The sequence below is a fragment of the Prionailurus bengalensis genome, chromosome D3 (genome assembly GCF_016509475.1).
Source record: "Prionailurus bengalensis isolate Pbe53 chromosome D3, Fcat_Pben_1.1_paternal_pri, whole genome shotgun sequence".
NCBI lineage: Eukaryota > Metazoa > Chordata > Mammalia > Carnivora > Felidae > Prionailurus > Prionailurus bengalensis.
In genome coordinates, this window is record NC_057356.1 from 5,627,650 (window position 1) to 5,645,824 (window position 18,175).

Sequence of the window (18,175 nt, forward strand, 5' to 3'; positions counted from 1 at the left end):
TTACAGTCCGGCTGGGTCACGAGGCTCAGCACAGGGCACTCGGGGCCCCGGGGGTTGGGGAAGAAGGAGCTGGGCTGAGAGACGGGAGACCCAGGCCCGAGCCGGGCACGCTTTGAGTTTATGCAGCTGGGAGTCGGAGGGCCTGGGGAGGCAGGCGACCCCTTGTTGTCCCCGTCCTTGACGGCGGCTGTCGGCAGGCCGGGGAACACGCCCGCGGTGTGTACCGTGTGCCGGGCGCTGTCCTGAGGGCTCTGTCCTCGCGGCCGCTCTCAGACACGCGCTCAGCATCCCCTTCACGCCGCCGAGAAGGTGAGGTGAGCGGCCGGATGCGGAAGAGGCAGGATTTGAACCCAGGCCTCTGGCTCCTGGCCGCCTGCTCTGACCGCCCGCGCTGTACGCGGTGTTCCCTCTGTGTCCCACAGACCGTGGCCGAGTGTGTCCTCTATTACTACTTGACCAAGAAGAATGAGAACTACAAGAGCCTGGTGAGGAGGAGCTACCGGCGCCGCGGCAAGAGCCAGGTGAGAGGCGGGAGGGGTTGGCTCTGGGGCTGGTTCCCGGCGTGCCCTGCGGCCGTTGGCGGGGGGGGGGGGGGGGGGGCGTGTGACCGTCGGCGCGGCGGGCTCGGGCCCCCTCGGGGGCGGCTGGGAGACCCTGTCTGGGGGTGTTCGGCCCGCCCCGGCGGCAGAGAGGAGCGCCAGGAGAAAGACCGCTTCCCTTTCTTAGCCTGGAAAGTTCTAGAACTCCTGGCTTGGTGAATCGTGATCCCCGTGGTGAAAAGGGCCACGTCCCTAGAGCGAGGACGGGGTTGTCCGGGTGACTCGGGCTGGTTCACACACAGCACGTTTAAAAACCGATTACAGTTCTTTTGTGTTTACCGTTCTGCGTATCTGAAAGCAAAAGGCAGCCAGTCTGTCAGACGTGACTGCTCGGGAGGAGACCGAAGGATCGCTTACCTTAAAGCGCGGTTCGGCAAGCTATGGCTTGCGGGCTAAGTCCGGCCCACCACCTCTCTCTGCGAGTAAAGTTTTATCGACACACAGCCACGTCCGCCCCTTTCCCTGTTACCGTGGCAGCTCAGCTCGCCTGTTAGCAGCCGCAGAGGGGAGCAGTCAGGACAGAAAGCGCCCGGTCCGGTCCGGAAAATACCTCTGAGTTAGAGAGACGAGGAGTCGGTTTGAAGGCGTGTTCAACAAATAACGGTAAAGACGGTGGGGGTCAGTAGGACACGTACGAAAGGGGGCTCCTAGGTGATGGTGTGGGAAACGGAGGGACGGCATGGATTTGTTTCACTGCTGGGCCGTTGGCAGTCGGTCGAGGGCAGGTGCTGGGAGCACGTGGCTCCGGGAGGAGGTCGGCTGGCGCTGCCCTAGGAGGGCTCCAGGCCGGACAGGCGTGCGGAGGCCTTCGGGGGTGTGGCCGTTGGGTGCAGCCGGGAGCAGGCGGAGCCGTCGCCTCCCTGGGGCCTCTGGCCTGGGGCGCCTGGGGGAGCGCAGTGATGGCCGGGAGTAGTGGGGGCTGGGACGAGAGGGTCTGGAAGCTCTCTCTCCAGCGGGTGCTCCCCGACGCGGCGTCTTCCCTTCCCCGGGCCGCCCAGGACAGGGTCCCGAGTCATCGCGCTCAGCCATCGGCAGTGGGGGCCTGGTGCCCTCTGCGACACCCCCACTTTGCGGTCAGGTCCCCCAGACGGGTTCCCAGCCCACGTCCCTTTCCTCCTCTCTTGCCTTCTGGGAAGTATGCTTCGGCGGCACGGACCCACTTTCCTGTTGGCCAAGCCACACGGGATCCGGGAGCGAGTTTGTTGTTAGACTAAGTGCCCCCTCCCCCCTCCCCCCGCCACACTCGGGCCCGAGCTTTGGTTCTCACCGGCTGGGTCGTTGAAGGGTGGCGACGTTTGGTCCGCGGACGGGCTTTGCCTTCAGTGTTGTGTGGCCACAGCTGCCCGGCCGGCTTGCCCATCTAACAGATGCGGAAAACCAAGGCTTGCTGGCCTGGAGCCGTTTCACTGCAAAGAGAAACTGAAGTGCCGTTGGGAATTTTCTAGACCGAGGGGCTCAAACTCACATAAACTCCAGGCAGGGGGCACGAATGTGCTGAGGCAGGAGGGGCACAGCGGTGAAGACTGGGGCAAAATAGAGGCCTGTAGGTTTATGTAAAAATAAATAAATTAATTAAGGTTTTTGTATTTAAAACTAAGTCCTGCTTCGGGGCACCTGGGCGGCTCAGGCGGTTAAGTGTCCAACTTCGGCTCAGGTCACGATCTCACGGTTCGTGGGTTCGAGCCCGCGTCAGGCTCTGTGCTGATGGCTCGGAGCTTGGAGCCTGCTTCGGATTCTGTGTCTCCCTCTCTCCCCGCCCCTCAGCCACTCATGCCGTCTCTCTCTCTCTCTCTCTCTCTCTCTCTCTCTCTCTCGTTCTCATAAACAAACATTAAAAAGATGAAAACAAATAAGTCCTGCTTTGGGGTGTTTGCTGAGCACCTGATACAGGTGCACGTGCCCTTGCTTGTGCCGCTGCCTCGGTGGGGGCACCGTGGGTGGGCTCATGAAACCCTTCCTGGTGGCGCGGCGGGGGGCCCTAGAGGAGAGAGGGTTCTGACTCCGAGGGAGGGTTATTTAGGGAGGGGGTATCCCCGGACAAGCCCTAGAGGGCTGGGGGTGCCCGTGTCCCGCATCTCTGGTCCTGGCGGCCACGCCTTTGACTTTGTGGTGTTCGTGCTGGGCACCGGGACCTCCTTGCCTTTGTAGGGACCAGCGCACGTATGTGGTTCTGATGCCACGTGCTGGCCCTGTGCCTGTGAGCTCCCATACAGCAGAGGCCCTCGAAAGTGAGGGTAAGGAGCGGCCCCTCGGCTGAACAGGGACAGAGGTGAGGGTGTCCTGGGCAGAGAGAGCAGCAGGTGAAAGGCACAGGGCTATGAGTGAGCACCGCGCCCTCAGAGTCTTTGAAACAGGTGTCTTAGCACCTTCCCGGGTCTATTTTATTTTATGTTACGGTTTATTTATTTTGAGAGAGAGTGGGGGAGGGGCAGAGGAAGAGAGAGAGAGAAGCCCAAGCAGGTTCCGCACTGTCAGCTTGGAGCCTGACGCGAGGCTCGAACTCACGAACCGTGAGATCGTGACCTGGGCCAAAGCTGGATGCTAAACTGACCGAGCCACCCAGGCGCCCCAGCGGCACCTTCCAGGGTCTTAAGTGAATGAAGGACTGGGGAAAGGTCATGGGACCCTGTATCTCCTCATGTTTGCTGAGTGAGTAGAGACGTTTCTCTTCTCTATGGAAAACAGGAGCATAAACGTGATGGCGAATGGTGGCTCACACCTGACCTCAGCGTCCGTAAGAGGCCACAGGGAGTGCTGAGGCCCGTGGCCGACTTACAGAGCTCACGCGTGTCCGTTCCAGCTGACCTTTGGCCAGATGGCCTTGTATTGCCAAGAGCCGATTTTTGACGATAAGCTGAAAATCGGGATTTATGTGAAATTGCCTGATTTTTAAATCTCAGGGTGCATGAGAAACAACACCAAGGGGTGCCTGGGTGGCTCAGTCAGTTGAGCGCCTGACTCTTGATTTCGGCTCAGGTCATGATCCCAGGGTTCGTGGGATTGAGCCTCAGGTCGGGCTCTGTGCTGACAGTGAGGGGCCTGCTTGGGATTCTCTCTCTCTCTCCCTCCCTCCCTCCCTCCCTGCCCCTTCCCTGTTCATGCTGTGCGTGTTCTCTCTCTCAAATAAGTAAACTGGAAAACAGCAACAAAACGCTGTGTAGGCCAGGCAACTCACATTTGCTCTTTTTTTGAAATTAAGTTTTTAATTGTAGCGCCAGAATAGATAGCGTGCAGCGTTGGGTTAGTTTCAGGTGTGCGATGCAGCGATTCAGCTCTTTCATACGTCACTCGGTGCCCATCGCGATAGGCACCCTCTTAATCGTATTTGCTCTCAATCTGCCCTCAGCCTCGAGCGTCAGACCTCTGGATTCGAGAATGGTCAGGCCGCGTCGTAAGGGACTGTGTGACTTGGGACAGGCCAGACCAGGCAAGCCCGGGGCCCTGGGGAGCCCGGGAGTGTTTTCCAGCAGAGGAGAAACGTCTGTTTCCTCTTTTTGTCTGTGTTGTCTTGGAACAGCCGTAGCGTCTGCGCCACTTCTGTGCTGAGGTTTGGCTTCTGCTCAAGCTGATGCCTCGGGCTGGGGCTCCCAGGATGGAGGAAGGATGCCTCTGTGCTCTGCCTCTTGCAAATGGGCGGAAGGAAGCAGGACAGGAGGCCCCTGTCTCCCGGGAGATGGGACGCGTCTTGGTGGCTCTCCCCTCCCTCTGGTCACTGGGGCTGCTAGGGTGCCAGTGTGGCCCGGGCCCCTCCCGGGGACAGAGATTTATATGCCGATCCTGGAAGGACGTCTGTGCCAGGCACACCGGCCCTGTTCATAAATATGGAATAAATGGGTCAAACCCGAGCGTTGGCTTTGGGGCCGTAAGTCTTTTCTTTGCCCCGTGACAGTGACATAAACGGCAGACGCGGTTCCCTCGGCCCCTCTCGTTAATCTGAGATGCAGTTACTGGTGGGGCCCGGGCCCCCCTGTTTCTCCTCGGTTTTATAAGACCCGTGATCCTGCCGATAAATCTGCCAGTGGGGAGGCGGGGTCCCCGCAGCCCGGCCTGGAGTAGGCGAGGGCACGTCCGCGTGGGACGGGTGCAGGCGGCGGTGGCCTCCCGTGGGCTGATGGTGGGACGAAGGGAACGGACGGGAGGGAAGAGGGGCTGCCGGAGGCTGATCGTGCAGGGTGACCAACCGCGGGCTGGGGAGCAGAAGGCGCCCAGATGACCCCCTGCCGCCCCATCCTTGTGTCTGAGCGGCATGCAGCCCGCCCCTGGGCCACGGGTCCCACCCTGCAGCCCCTTCCCTTTGCCCACACTTCTGTCTCCCAACCCTCCTGTCCGCCCCGGAGATGGCCCCCCTCGTCTCCCTGGGCAGCCACAGGAGGACAGACATCAGGTCCTTCCAGCAGATGAAACGTAGACGCCTCTGGGACGGGGCCACGGCGGCCAGGAGGTCGTGCCTCCCCTGTCCCGGCTTCTTCCTCAGGCGGATGGGGGCCGAGCCATCGGGGGTGTACTTATTTCTTGAAGGGAGCGAGTCAGGCCTGCCCCACCTTGCCGGGTCCCTTCAGTTTCGGACGGAGACTTAGGTGGTCTCAGCCTTGTCAGGGAGAGGCCGGGGGAGTTGGCGAGACACGGGAGCCCTGTCAGAATCCGCAGGCACCGACCGGCCTTGTGGCGTGATGGGCCAGCGCCGCGGCTGACCGCACGGGGCTGATGACGGAGAGGCCGGGGTCTGTGCGGAGGGCGGGACGCGTTTTAACTCCGGGACTTACGGGGGGAGGGGGGGTACTCGATGATCCCCGGTTTACAGGTGAGGAGATCAGACCTGGCACCGTCAGCCACGGGAGCCCGAGGGGTCCCATCTGCCACGTTGTGGCCGTGGGGCTGGGTCCGTGGAAGCCGCGCCTCACCGACCGCATCGCCCGTGGGGGCTGTGCGTGTAGGCTGTGCTGGGTCCGGGCAGCAGGTGGACCGCCCCTCTCCCCCCCCACACCGAGCCCGCCTGGGTCTCCCTGTCCACTCGTGGGGCAGCTGCTCCTGGAAGCTCTTCCCGTCTCTCTCGACTCTCCTCTGCTCCCTGGACCGCGAGTGTCTCTGGGACACCTAGAGGGCTGTTTTCTCCCTCTCTTACCCTCTTGCAGTCCGCCTTAGCACCCCCAGCCCCCCGCGCGTCCCCTCCCTCTTCTGGGTGAGCAGTGACCGCAGAGGCCGTGGCGCCTATCTGTGGCTCCCGTGGCTGGGGGCCACGCGGTGGCTAAGGATGGCCACGAGGGGCCTCTCAGCTTTCCAGCCCAACAGATGCCCCGTAGTGGGCCCTCCCCACCCGGTGTCAGATGCACAATATTGCGTTCATCCAAGGGCATCTATTGAGTGCCTACTGCATGCCAGGGCTAAAAGCTTTGCTTTCGGAGCAATAGCAGACTTTCAGGATCTTTCAGGAAGCTGTTGGGAAGGCGTCCGCCGGGCACGGCTGTCTTGACAGCTCGCGGACGGTGCCGATGAAAGGCCGTGAGGTGGGCGCGAGGCGGTGCTTCTCCAGGCCGGGTGGCCGGTGCCTTTCCCGAGTTGGCTGGCGCACAGCCCGGGCCCAGAGACGGGGGGATGCCCCTGATGTCTTTGCCGGAGCCCCCCTCCTCGCCGTTCCTGCGTCGGTGGGACTGAAATGGGTTCCCGGCACAAATCCCGGCGTCTGGGGACGAGAGCTCGAGTCCGCGGCGCTGACGGCAGGAAGTTATGCTCCCCAGAACGCAGTGGACACCGCCCTCCGCTCCAGACTGACTGCAGTAGTCACGTTCGCTCCGCGCCAGGCTGTCCCCTCGGCGGGCCCCTGCGGGGGTCCCGGGCTGAGTCACGAACCCGAGACGGAGCTGGCGTCCAGCCGAGGGTCTCCTCCGCGGGGCCGGGGAGCCTGCATCTCTGCCACGGATCCGGCAACGCTGGCTGCCGGTCTGGGGCCACTCGGAGCTTCAGCCTGGGTGGGGGGGACGTTGACTGGGGAGGGCCCCCCGGAGGGGGTGGGGAGGGAGCAGCCTGGCAGAAGGGGAAACTGAGGCGCGGCACGGGCTCACCAGCAGCGTAGATTGACCATGAGGAGAGGGGCTGGGGGAGAGGCGATGGGATGACGCCGTGGGTGAGTTGAGCTGAAATGGCCTTTCCCGGGTGTCCTGAGGTGGGCTGACAGGGCCAGGTCTTGGTCCCCGGGCCATGGACAGCTGAGCGGGGGCAGCAGTTCCCTTCCCATGGCCGGTCCATGCAACGGACAAATCCTGCGTCTTTTCCTATTTGCAAACGACATCTCACGGCGGCCGTGACCTTCTCGAATGCGTAACCGCAGCGCGTAGAGCGAGATGTCACTGCATCCACCCAGGTGACTCCCTGCCCTGTCACACCCTCATCACACGCCCTGAGCCAAGCCGTTTGTTCATCGTTTTGATGGTTGCGTTTTGAAAGCTTGGATGGTTACAAAAGTGGAGCGTACAACTCCTTGATGGAAAGCGTCGCCCGTCGGCGCGTCATCCTGAGAGAGGCGAGGCGCACGGGGGCCCCGGTGCTCGGCCCTGGAGGCAGGGGATGTGTGCTGGCCACGTGGAGCATATCGGGATCACGTTTGCGTTTACCAGAGGGTGCCATCCACCTTCCAGAAGCTTCTCCATATTCTGACAGAGGGAGAGGCGGGCCCAGCGGCCCCTCGCGCCCACCCCCACCGGTCCCCTCGCGCCTGAGCTTTGGCAGGTGAGAGCCGAGCCCCCGGGTGCTGGCCCCAGGCCCCTGGGACCTCGCCGTGAGTGGCGGGTGGGCTGTAGGCTGGGCCGAAGAAACAGCATCCTCTCTGCGAGCTGAGTCACCGGCCAAGGCGGGTGACGGTGCGGTGGTTTATGGTTCGTGATTCGTGGACGGAGGGGCCACATTCTGCCAGCTAATTGCAGAACCAGAGTCCAGGAATGCTGTGGTCAGTAGTCGGCCCCAGCGTCGGGGAGCCGGGAGTGTGAGGCCCGGCCTGCCGCAGCCCTGACCCCGGGGCCCCTGTGGCCCTCCAGGTGATGGGGGGGCCCGTGCTACGGAGGGGCGTGTCCCCGAGGGTGAGTGCTTCCCTGGGCCGCCGAGGCCCAGCCTCCCGGCCTGTCCCCGGGGCGTCTGAGGGGGGATGTGCTGGCGGCCCCACCTCCTCTCCTGCTCCTGTGTTTTCTGGGTTGATCTCCGTCTCTTACCGCCTTTTCTGCCTCTGTGTCCTGTTTCCCCGATTCTTCTCCCTACGTGTGAGTCTCTGTGTGTCCGTTTCCCTCTGTGTTTGTCTCCCTCCCCCTCTGCCCCCACACCCATACCCCTCTGTCTCCCATCGCTCACCTTCCTCCCCTGTCTTTTCTCCCCCCGAGCCTCCTCTCCCAGCTCCTTTGCCTGGGAGCATGTGACCTTGTTCGGGTTGCTGGGACACTCCTGAGGCTCCTTTGCCTGGGCAGCTCTCACGGAGGACAGTGTGACCCAGAAGGCTGTTCCCGGGCAGGCCCAGCCAAGAGTGGTCCACATGGGGAGGGGCAGCTGCTGTTCAGCCCGTGCTGGTTCCCAGGGCCTGGTTGTGTCCCCCCCCCCCCCACCCCACCTTGGGCTGATGAAATCATTGACCGCCATCCCCGCTCCAGTGAGGTCTGGCAGGGACATGTGGCAGGCCAGATATGGCCACATCGCCTCCAGGTTGGGCTGCGTTTCTCCCGGGCCACGGGGTAAGCGTGAGTGTGCCAGACTGCTGCCCGGAGCCCAGATGGGCCTCCGGCCCGGGGGTCTGTCTGGCTTTCCTGGACGGCCCAGGCCCGCGGGAGGTATGCTTCCGCCCTGCTGGGGGCCAGACGGTGTCCGGATCTAGGGCTCCGGGGAGCAGATGTCCCTGATTCCTGCCCGAGATGGGGGAGGCCACTGGGGAGGCCCCTCCGGGCCCACAGTCCCCGGACACATTCCAGGAGCCGCCGTTCTCAGGAGAGCCCATACCCCAGGGAGCCAGCAAGCTGGCTCGTTTCGGGAGAGCACAGGCATGGCCTTCTCACGGGCCGTGATGTGGTGGCAGGGGAGACCTGGCTCCCTGCCAGCCCCGTCCGAGGCAGACCACATCAAAGGCATAGAAGGACACGGAGGGCAGGAGCCCGTCCAGAAGATGTGAGCGTGGATCATTTGGACTCCAGGGGGTGAGAGCCTGGGGACCGACGCACCCCACATCCGGGCGTCTCAAGCTGGGCTGCCAAGAGCCAGAACATAGTTACCAGAAGAGCAGCATGTGTGCGGGTCGGTGCCTGCGTGGGCCACGGCAGCGGGGCCGTGGTGGGCCTGACCGTTCGAGGAGCGTCCTGGGTGGATGGTGGCCGTGTTGGAGACCTTGTCGTCGTGTCTTCACACGGTCACCGTTCTAGCTGATTCCACAGCGAACAAGACAGACCAGGTCCCCAGAGCTGACACGCCCATGTGGGAGGTGGATGGGGCACAGTGAATTAGCGTGATCGTGTGAGGTGGCGGGAAAGGCCGCAAGACGTGAGCCAGAGTCAGGAGGCGAGTGACGCGGGGGAGGGCAGCTTTTAGGGAGCAGACCTCGAGGGCCTGGCTGAAGAAGTGTCATTTGGGCTCAGACCTGAGTGATGAGAAGGAACCGGCCAGGCAGAGTTGGAGGGAGACTCCCGGGCAGCAGGCACAGCGCGTGCAAAGGCCCCGAGGTGGGAATAGATGTGGCGTCTTCCAGGAGGCAAGGGGGAGCAACCGTGAGGGAAGTGGGTGAGGCGGGTAGCGGTGGGCAGGGGCTAGATCACGAGGCCTTCTGCTGTGTCAGACCGCTGATTTTATTCCCGGTGGCGGGACAGGCTCTGACCGACGGCTTAAAGCGGAGCTTTGGCCGCCAAAGCCTCCCCTGCAGGCAGAACAAGAACAGACGTCACGGGTGCGTGTGTGAAACTCAGGCTTTGCTGGCACGTGTGTCTGCAGGGGATGCTGGTGTGTGTTTAGCAACCCGCCTTCTGGGGGGGCGAGGCCCCGATCTGCAGCACGTGCCGGTGGCTGTGGGTAAGACCCTCCCGCCGTGCCCCGATCTCAGCTACCAGCGTGACGTCACGGGAGGTGGGAGCGGGAGGGACACACACAGCGCCGCATCCCGCTCCCCTTCCGCTGTGTGGGTGCAGTTGACAGAAATGTCCTCAAGAGCACAGATGACAGACATACGTAGCTGAATGATTGGGAAGCGAGGCACTCGGAGTACTGGTTACCTTTGTTTTTATTATGATTTCTTTAACCGTAAGGTCACGTATTTCAGTGTTTAATAACGGCTGTGTCTAATAGCAGCTCGTCTGCAAAAACCCTGCAAGTTGAGGTCTGTTCTCGCGGGCTGGTCCGAGCCAGCTCCCCCCGCATGCCTCTGTCCGTGTGGAGACGCCCCGCACGGACTAACCCCACCTGCATTTCCCAGGAGGGACAGACGGACGGGCTGGATGAGGAGGGTAGGGGGCCGAGTGTCGGCGGGGAGGCGGGGGGGGGGGGGTGCTGCTGGGACCAGAAACCTCCGTTGTGTCTTGCCTCCCGGCGCCTGACCCCGACCGCAGTTCTCCCCCAGCCTCGGCCTCCGGGACCCCCTTCCCTGCTGCCCAGAGGTGGCAGGTGTCGCGAGGACAGCGCCCCTCTCTGGGTTCGCTCTCCGGAGGCGCCCGGTGACACATCCATAGAATGAGTGGATGAGACCGTGCTGCCTCTGGTGTCGCTGGGTGTGGGGTCTCGGGAAGCTGTCCCGGCACATTTTGGGGGACCTATCCTCCGAGGATCGAATGCGTCCGCACCTACCTGGGTTGTCGGCACTTCTTCCCGCTAGGCAGGATCGGCGGGAACCGACTGCCGCGCCTCCCTCGATCGGCCACCGCGCTGCCCTCCAGCACCAGGCGGAACACGGCCTTCCCTGCCCGCCCCTCCCCCACCGCCACCAGGGCGCCACCCGCCTGCCTGCGCGTGGGTGTCGAAGCCGGCCGGGCCCTGCCGCCAGGCGCCGTGTGTCACTTGGTGAGCACGGTGGGGGCGTTTTCCCGTCGCCGTGCCTTTGCCCACGCAGGCCCCCTCCCTGCGGTGTCCCCTCTCGTCCTTGTCAACCAAAAGCCTTCGGGGACCCAGCTCACAGGCCTCCTTCCTCGTCCCCATGGACCAGGAAGAGCTGCCACCACGTCTGCGGCCTGCCGAGCCTTTTCAGGTTTTCTCAGCACTGAGCCGCCGGCTGCCCTGGCGGGCGTTCCTTGTCTGTCACCTGAGGCGCCAGCTCCGGAAGGTTGGGGCCCGCGGTTCTGGTGGCGTGGAGTCCCCCTGGTGGGGCGTGGGCTGTGGGGGCACAGTCTGGCTTGAAAGGGGGGAGCCTGAGCACACCCGCCCCTGGGATCCCGCTGGGAAATGCCGCGTGACCTTGGGCGAGCTCCTTGACTTCCTGCGTCCTCGTGCGTGTTCTCATCTCTAAAACAGAGGTGTTGGCAGCGTCACCGGGGGGATTCGGTTAACTATACCAGGTTCGAGACTGGGAGAGGAAGGCTTGGTGTCCCACATTTGCCGTGTGCAGTCAGGAATTGTCGGTGTTGCGTGCCGTTTTCTGTGCGGCCCTGGCCCGGGGCCTTGGCACAGCGCGGGCTCAGCTTGCCTGTCCTGCCCTCCGGAAGCAGGGGTCCCCCGGGCACTTGAACTGATGACCCCGGCTAACCGTAGATCCGGTCAGGGTTTCCGCAAAGCTGTGCTGTGGTTTGGGGGGGGGGGGGTTGCTCCCGACCCAGCGCTGGGCACGAAGCCCGTCGTGAGCCTGACCGCTGACGCGTCTCAGACGCAACGGTAGGCCCTCGTCAGGAGCTCCAGAGTCGCTCGAGTTGGTGAAGTCTGGCTTCCAGGTCCACAGGCGTCACCGGCTGCCAGAGGCAAAGGTCCTGGGTGCGTTTTGTGAAACAAGGGTGCTCGAAAGCCTCGCTCCTCGGCGTGACCCAGGAACCAGCAGCGTCAGCCTCCCCAGGAAGATGCACAGGCCCAGGCCCACCCCAGACCCACAGAATCTGCATTTTCTCACCATGCCCAGCTGATTCGTGTGCGGGTCTAGATTGAGCAGCACTGGTCTGGGAGCAGGGCTGGGCAAATTATGGCCCCCTCAGGCCAGATCTGGCCCACTGCCTATTTTGTAAATAAAGTTTTATTGGCACGTAACCGTGCCCACTTGTCTACATCTTGGCTGCTCTCAAGTCCAAGTCTCAAACCGTGTTGGTATGAGCAGTTGTGACAGAAGCCAGTGGACCTGTGTCTGTACGGAAAAAGTTTGCTGCCTCCTTGTCTAAAACACCAGTTCTCAAGCCTGGATGCCCATTGGGATGACCTGGGAATTTAAATACGCCGAGGCCTGGGTCTCACCCCAAGATTCTGATACCATTGGTGCAGGCGTGTCTTGGGGTTCGGGACTCCCCAGAGCGCCCTAGGGGGCGTGTGTGTGCGGCCATCGGGCAGTGAGATCCTTGGGAAGCAGGGCCCTGGAAGGTGTTAATCCTCACTGTGTTAGCGGTCCTCATGGTTGCTGCCCTAGACCGTCAGAGGCTTCCGGGTTTTGAGAGACTGAGCTGGCTGTGGTGAGGGTGGCGGTGCTGTGAGTTGGGGTCCCCGTCTTGCCACATAGATCTGGAGTGAATGGAGCACCCCTAAATCAGCGTTGACCTCGGTGCAACAGGAGGTCAGGCAGATGGTCGTTATTGTGCTGATGGGTCTCTCCCACTGGGAAACACGTTTGAGGCCAGGACCAGGGCTCCGCTCCCAAGGGAGACGGCAGTCGGGTCACGAGACGCCGGGAGCCCACGGAGGGCTGCATGCCGTGACTCCAGAGCAGCCTCGAAGGTGCTGAACTAGTGGGTGTAGCCACACGCCCCCTCGTCCCTCACCCCTGTCCTCGGGGCTTGATAAACCGTCGGGGCGTGGCTGGCAGACCTGCAGACCTAGGTGGGAAGTGGTGGGAGTAATGGCCGGGCTGCAGGGTCTGTTGGGACTTCGAGCCTCCCCGCAAGGGGGCACGGGCGTGGGAGCCTGCAGAGGGGTGGGTGGCACGCCAGGGGGGGTGGGGGCGGCTGGAGGGGGGCTGGGCACGGCCAGGGTTAAGTCGGGCCTCGGTTAGAATCCTGGCACTGCTGTTGACCGGGTTTGTCGCTCGGCCACCCTGTGCCTCAGTTTCCTCTTCTGTAAAGCGGGAGAGGCAAGGGGCTGGTAAAGGAGACGGTCGAGGTCCGTGGTGCAGTGCCCGGCACATGGCACTTTGGGCCGTTCTGGGGATTCCTGCTGCGATGCGGGTGATCATTCAGGGGTGGGGGCGGTTTGGGGCCGGCCCAGGCTCAGGTGGGGGCTCAAGGAGTCTTGATGGGGGACGGGCTGGGCGAGGCGGCAAGGGGCAGGGGTGCCCAAAGACCGCCCCACCCCCAACCGAGGCCCCCGATTCTGGTCGGAGGGTGGAGTAGGGGGAGACTCTGAGCAGGGCTTTGGGGACGGCGGGACTGTGCCTGCTGCCCCTGGACCATCCGCTTTTCTCCCTCGGAGCCCGTGAGGCTTTGCCTCTGCACCTAGTTTCCTGCTGTGCGGGAGGGGAATGGTGGTCGCCGCTCTTTCTGTCGGAGGTTGGTTCAGGGCATCAGGCGGGTTGGTGCCTACGAGGTGCTTGGTGTGGGGCCAGGGACAGAACCCTGGGTCACCTCTCGTGTCTGTGTTCATCTTGGCCGCCACCGGGACTCGGGAGGGCCGGGAGCTGGTGAGTGGGGGGTGCATAGCTCCGTGTTGGGCAGTAAGCCCTTGGGAAATGCTGGCATCTTCCCAGTGGGGCTTCTCCAGGGCTCTGAGGCAGGGGGTGGGGTGCGGGCAGGAAGGACTTAGCTCAGTGCGGGAGCAGGTGCAGAACCCCCCCCCCCCCACCGGGCCTCAGCCCTTGTTAGTCAGGACGCACGGGTGCAGGGCTGGGCCTCTATGGGTGGGGAGCCGCACCTCTCCTGGCCATGCTGGGCTGGACGGTGGCCTGCTTTGCGGCCCAGGGATGAGATCTCACGGGGCTTTGAGGCCCCACCAGCCCAGACCCAGAGGATGACGACAGGTGCTTCCTGGTGGGTGGCCCGGAGTTGAGCCCTTGTGGCCACTGGGAGGGACGGAAGAAAAGGTTTGGGGTGAGGCTGCTGCCCGGGCAGGAGTCTGGGTAGCGAAGCGGCCGAAGGCGGCGTTGGGAATGCCAAGCTACTTGCGGTTGGAAAGCCCCTGTCCTGCCCAGCCCCCGGCATCGGGTTCCCAGGTGTGCAGAAGTCGGCCAAGCCGACAGGACACCCCTCCCCAATCAGCCACGCCATCTCTGGCCCCGGAGCCTGCTCCCTGGTCCCCGCTCGCCCCCTCTGCCCTCCTCAGGCGAGTGCACAGAGGGCACCCGTCTCGGAACAAAGCGGAAAACCTCTCTGTTCCTGCCGCCACCTGCTGGGACGGCTCCGAAGGAGGCTTTGCCTTTCGGGTGTGAGAGGTGACCACGGCTCACAGGCTGTGGTAAGTGCGTGCTTTGGTGTCTCGGGTCTTGGTGGTGGTGAGGGACAGGCTGGTGAAGGGACCGAGGCCAGCCGCCGGGAACTGGCAGCGATGCGGTCGGGGCGGAGAGGCTGCTCTGAGCCCCCCTCGCCTCCTCTTGCAGAGCAGAGGGGGTTCTTGGAGCAGCTTGTTCCTGGGGTGACCCCTGGCATGGCTTTGGAGAGCCCGGGGTTCCGCGCTCTGGGCCCCCGTGGCACAGAACGCCCCCAGCTGTGGTCCGCCGCCTTGTAAACGACAGCCGCGCAAGAGGGTCCGTCCGGGGAGGGGGTCGCAGGCTGAGGCAGCCTCGTGCGTTGGAGGGCCGTGTGTTCCTGACGCGGAGGAACGATGCAGGGAGGGAGGGACGGAGGGAAACCCCGCCTGCCCCCGCCTTCTCCACCTGCTGGGGTTTCTCTCTCCTTGGGTGACCGTACCCCTGCCCCACACCGAAAGGCTTTTCGACGGGTTTGTTTTCGTCTCCCTTGGCTCACTGGGATGGAAAGGTGGTCCGGTCTGGCACTTGCCCGCAGGGAGAACTTTGGGGTGGCCTCAGCGTGTGCTTTATTTATTTTTTTTAATTTTTAAGTAGTTTTTGTAATGTTTACTTAGTTTTGAGAGAGAGAGAGAGAGCGAGAGAGAGGGAGAGAGAGACCGAGTGAGAGCAGGGGAGACACGGAATCCGAAGCAGCCTCCGGGCTCTGAGCCGGCCGCTCATAGCCTGACGTGGGGCTCGAACCCACAAACCGTGAGATCATGACCTGAGCCGAAGTCGGACGCTTAACCGACTGAGCCACCCGGGCGCCCCGAAGCAGCGGGTGCTTTGAAAGAAACCCAGCAGGGCAGGAGGAAGTCGGGCAGCCTCCCGGGAAGGAGCCGGCCGCCCTCACTTCCTCCCCCGTCCTGCTGAGGGCAGGCCCCGCGGCCCGGTGCGAGGGGGCAGCAGAGGAAACAGGCCTGGGAGGAGGTGAAAGAGCCTCGCCCCGGACGCGAGCAGAGCAAGCCTGCGGCAGGCAGTGGACCCTCAACGCGGCAGCACGCGCCTGCACGTGGGCCGGGCCCCGGGCTCCCCTCCCCGCCTGCCCATTTTACGGGTGTGGCGATGGGCCGCGAAGCGGCCCGAGCTTCGTCAGGGATGCGTCCCCAGGTTCTCCGGTGCTCGCCCCGCTCTGGCCTACTAAGCCTGACCGGCAGCCCTCCCCGTGCCGGTGGTGGCTTCGGCCCCCCTTGAACAGCCGTGCCGGACCCCACTCGTGTCGGGGATCTCTCGTTCCGGCCTCCCGGCCCCCGGCCGGGGTGGGCCTGCGGAACAGCCCCGCTTTGCAAGGGAGGAGTCAGAGCACAGAGAGGTTAAGGTCCTCATCCAGGGTCACACAGCCCGCGAGTGGCGGAGTCAGGAGGAGTCCTGGAGGCGTCCGGGCTTCCGATGTGTACGCCTGGCCCTGGGGCTCCTGCCTCCCTGGACCCCGTGGGCTGCGGTGCCCCCGGCCGTGGCGTCTGCGGCTGACTGCGTCCCGTTCCCGCTCTGCGGGCGCACTCAGCCCAGGCGCAAAGGCTCACCTGCCTCGCTGTTTTCCTCCCTCCCCCGGCCTCCCCCGGGGCCCCCGCAGCAGCAGCAGCAGCAGCAGCAGCAGCAGCAGCAGCAGCAAATGCCCCGGAGCAACCAGGAGGAGAAGGATGAGAAGGAGAAGGACAAGGAGGCCGAGAAGGAGGAGGAGAAGCCCGACGTGGAGAACGACAAGGAGGAGCTGACCAAGTAAGGCGCTTCCCCCCCGGGTGGCGGGGAGGTGGCCTGGACTCCGCTCGAGACGGGGGTGGGGGGGGCCCCTCTCTGTAGAAGCACCTGAGGCGAGCCATTCGGCAGCTGCGGATTGCCTGCCGGGAAGGGAGGCATCTTCCGCTCCGTCTGAACCTGACAGCCCCCCTTCCGGAAGCCTGCTCTCCCCCCCCCCCCCCCCCCCCCCCCGCCCGCCCTTGCCTCCTCCAACCCTCTGGAGACCTCTGAGACTGATAGCTCATTTGAGCTCTACTCCTGAGCTAATAAATCCAGGCAATGACTTGGGAGCTCTTGGCCTCCTCATCTTCTCCCCCTCCTCCGCCGGGTCTCCTGAGACGCCAGGCGGGGGGAGGGGGACGATCAGAGGAGCTGGCGGGAGGACTAGGTGTGCAGGCGGGCCCTGCCCTCACCTTTAGAATTATCGCCGTCAGCGTGAGTTCTTGCAGATCAAGGCACAGCCTCCCGTGCCTGCCAGGGGCGGGTGCCGAGCACAGCCAGCCGGAGATTCGCTCCAGAAAGGGGGGCGGGCACGGCTTTGTGCCAGGTACCTGGCATGGGCTCAGGCATGTGGCTTCGGGGAACATCTGGCTTCGTTACCCTCTGTGTCCCAGACGTGCAGGGGGGGCCTTCAGGAAGACGAATGGGAGGTGGGGTGTAAATCTGAGCGTCCCGCGGTGGCTTCGGAGAAAGCCCCGGCCCCGGGTCCCGAGGTCACCCGCACACGCCCCGGCGCCTGGCCCGGCCTGCAGAAGCCCGGCAGGAGCCTTCCCTCTTGGGTATTCTGCGAGGCCCAGCGACCCGCCCCGGTACCGCGAGCAAGCCGAGCTGCTGCGGGCCTCGAGCCCCGCCGAGGGCATCTCTGCTTCGGGGGGTGTCGAGCGGCCTCGTGGATGGGACCTGGCCTCCCCCCACGCGGCTGAGCCAGCGGGCCTGCAGGCAGACGGCAGCGCGTCTGTGTGGCACGTGAGCTGGTCTGGCAGGCGGACAGCGGCGCGTGCCCGCGGAGCCCCCCGGTTACTTGCTGGCCCACGCCCCTCGTCTGGGGAGTCGGGTCGTGACAGCCGCCAGCTCGCACCTCCGCCCGCGTGGATACAGGGGCACCGCAGGGAGCCGGCGCCCCACGCCCCTCGTCCGGCGAGTGCGGAGGGCTTGCGGCCCGCTGCTCACCGGCCCTCAGCCCGAGCTTTCCGGCATCTGAGCCGCACAGGTCCCTGGCGGCCCGCACCCATCGAGCTGACGGAAGCAGGTCCCCTGCAGCCATCGTCTGGTTTCCCAGCTCAGGGGAGGCTACCCCTGTCTCCCTCTCTGGTCTTCAGGGAGAAGACGGACGACACCTCTGGGGAGGACAACGATGAGAAGGAGGCAGTGGCCTCTAAAGGCCGGAAAACTGCCAACAGCCAGGGGAGACGCAAAGGCCGCATCACCCGCTCCATGGCCAACGAGGCCAACAGTGAGGAGGCCGTCACCCCACAGCAGAGCGCCGAGCTGGGTGAGTTGCAGGCCAGGGAGGACGGTGGGTTCCGAGGCCCGGCCTTGGCTTCCGAACTCGCTGTGTGACCCGGGGCCAGCTCCTGACCCTCTCTGTGCTCCAGGGCCCTCGTCTGCACACGCGCTTGCCGTGTGGGGGCCGGGTGTGGGAAGAGCCTACGACGGCCGGTGGGGCTGGGGAGGGCTCAGCGCCCATCAGCCCCGATGACCCCGGGCCTGGAGGGTTCACGTAGAAGTCTAGATCGCCACTTTAGGTTCTGTTTTCTAATTGGAAAATCTGGCCGCGCTTGGCCCCCACTTGCGCCAGGGAGCAGTTGTCGTAGCTGCAACCCCTTTTTAGAAGGGCCTGGGTGTAGACTGTCCCCGCCCCCAGCCCTGGTAGGCACCCGGGTTCCAACTTCCCTCCCGTGGGCCTCAGTTTCTCCTGCTCAGCGGGTCTGAGCCTCACCTCCCATCCCAAGTTGGGGTTCGGGGCGGGAGAGACAAATTGAGTAGCAGTTCTCCCATTCAGCCACAGGGGGGCAGCCAACGTGTGTCCTTTATCTCCGCAGTGGTGTTTGGCTGTTGGGGGGCCCGCCCCTCCCGCCTCTGGGGGAGCCCCCACCCTGGGCCCTGAGCGCTCAGGTTCAGGCCCCAGGCACCAGGGTGCCTTCCTAGGGTGGAAGTTGAGTTGATGGAGGTGACATTTCATTTCTCACAGTTGCCCCCTACCCGACACCCAGGGTCTGTCCCTCCTTCCTGTGGGAGGTAATTCATACCCATTTCATAGATGGGCTGT

The 18,175-nt window shown here is 64.0% G+C and overlaps 1 protein-coding gene across 39 annotated transcripts in view; it reads left to right on the forward strand.

Annotated features, from left to right (window-relative positions):
- The window catches only part of NCOR2 (nuclear receptor corepressor 2), a 211,871-nt gene that overhangs the window by 127,353 nt on the left and 66,343 nt on the right, over positions 1–18,175 (forward strand). For 36 of the 39 annotated variants that reach the window (XM_043557333.1, XM_043557331.1, XM_043557336.1 and 33 more), the window contains 3 exons: positions 423–521; positions 15,743–15,888; positions 17,226–17,398. In XM_043557333.1, coding sequence (XP_043413268.1) covers positions 423–521; positions 15,743–15,888; positions 17,226–17,398 — 418 coding nt within the window. The remainder of the gene's footprint in view (positions 1–422; positions 522–15,742; positions 15,889–17,225; positions 17,399–18,175) is intronic. The other 3 variants (XM_043557330.1, XM_043557340.1, XM_043557334.1) reach the window with 2 other exon arrangements.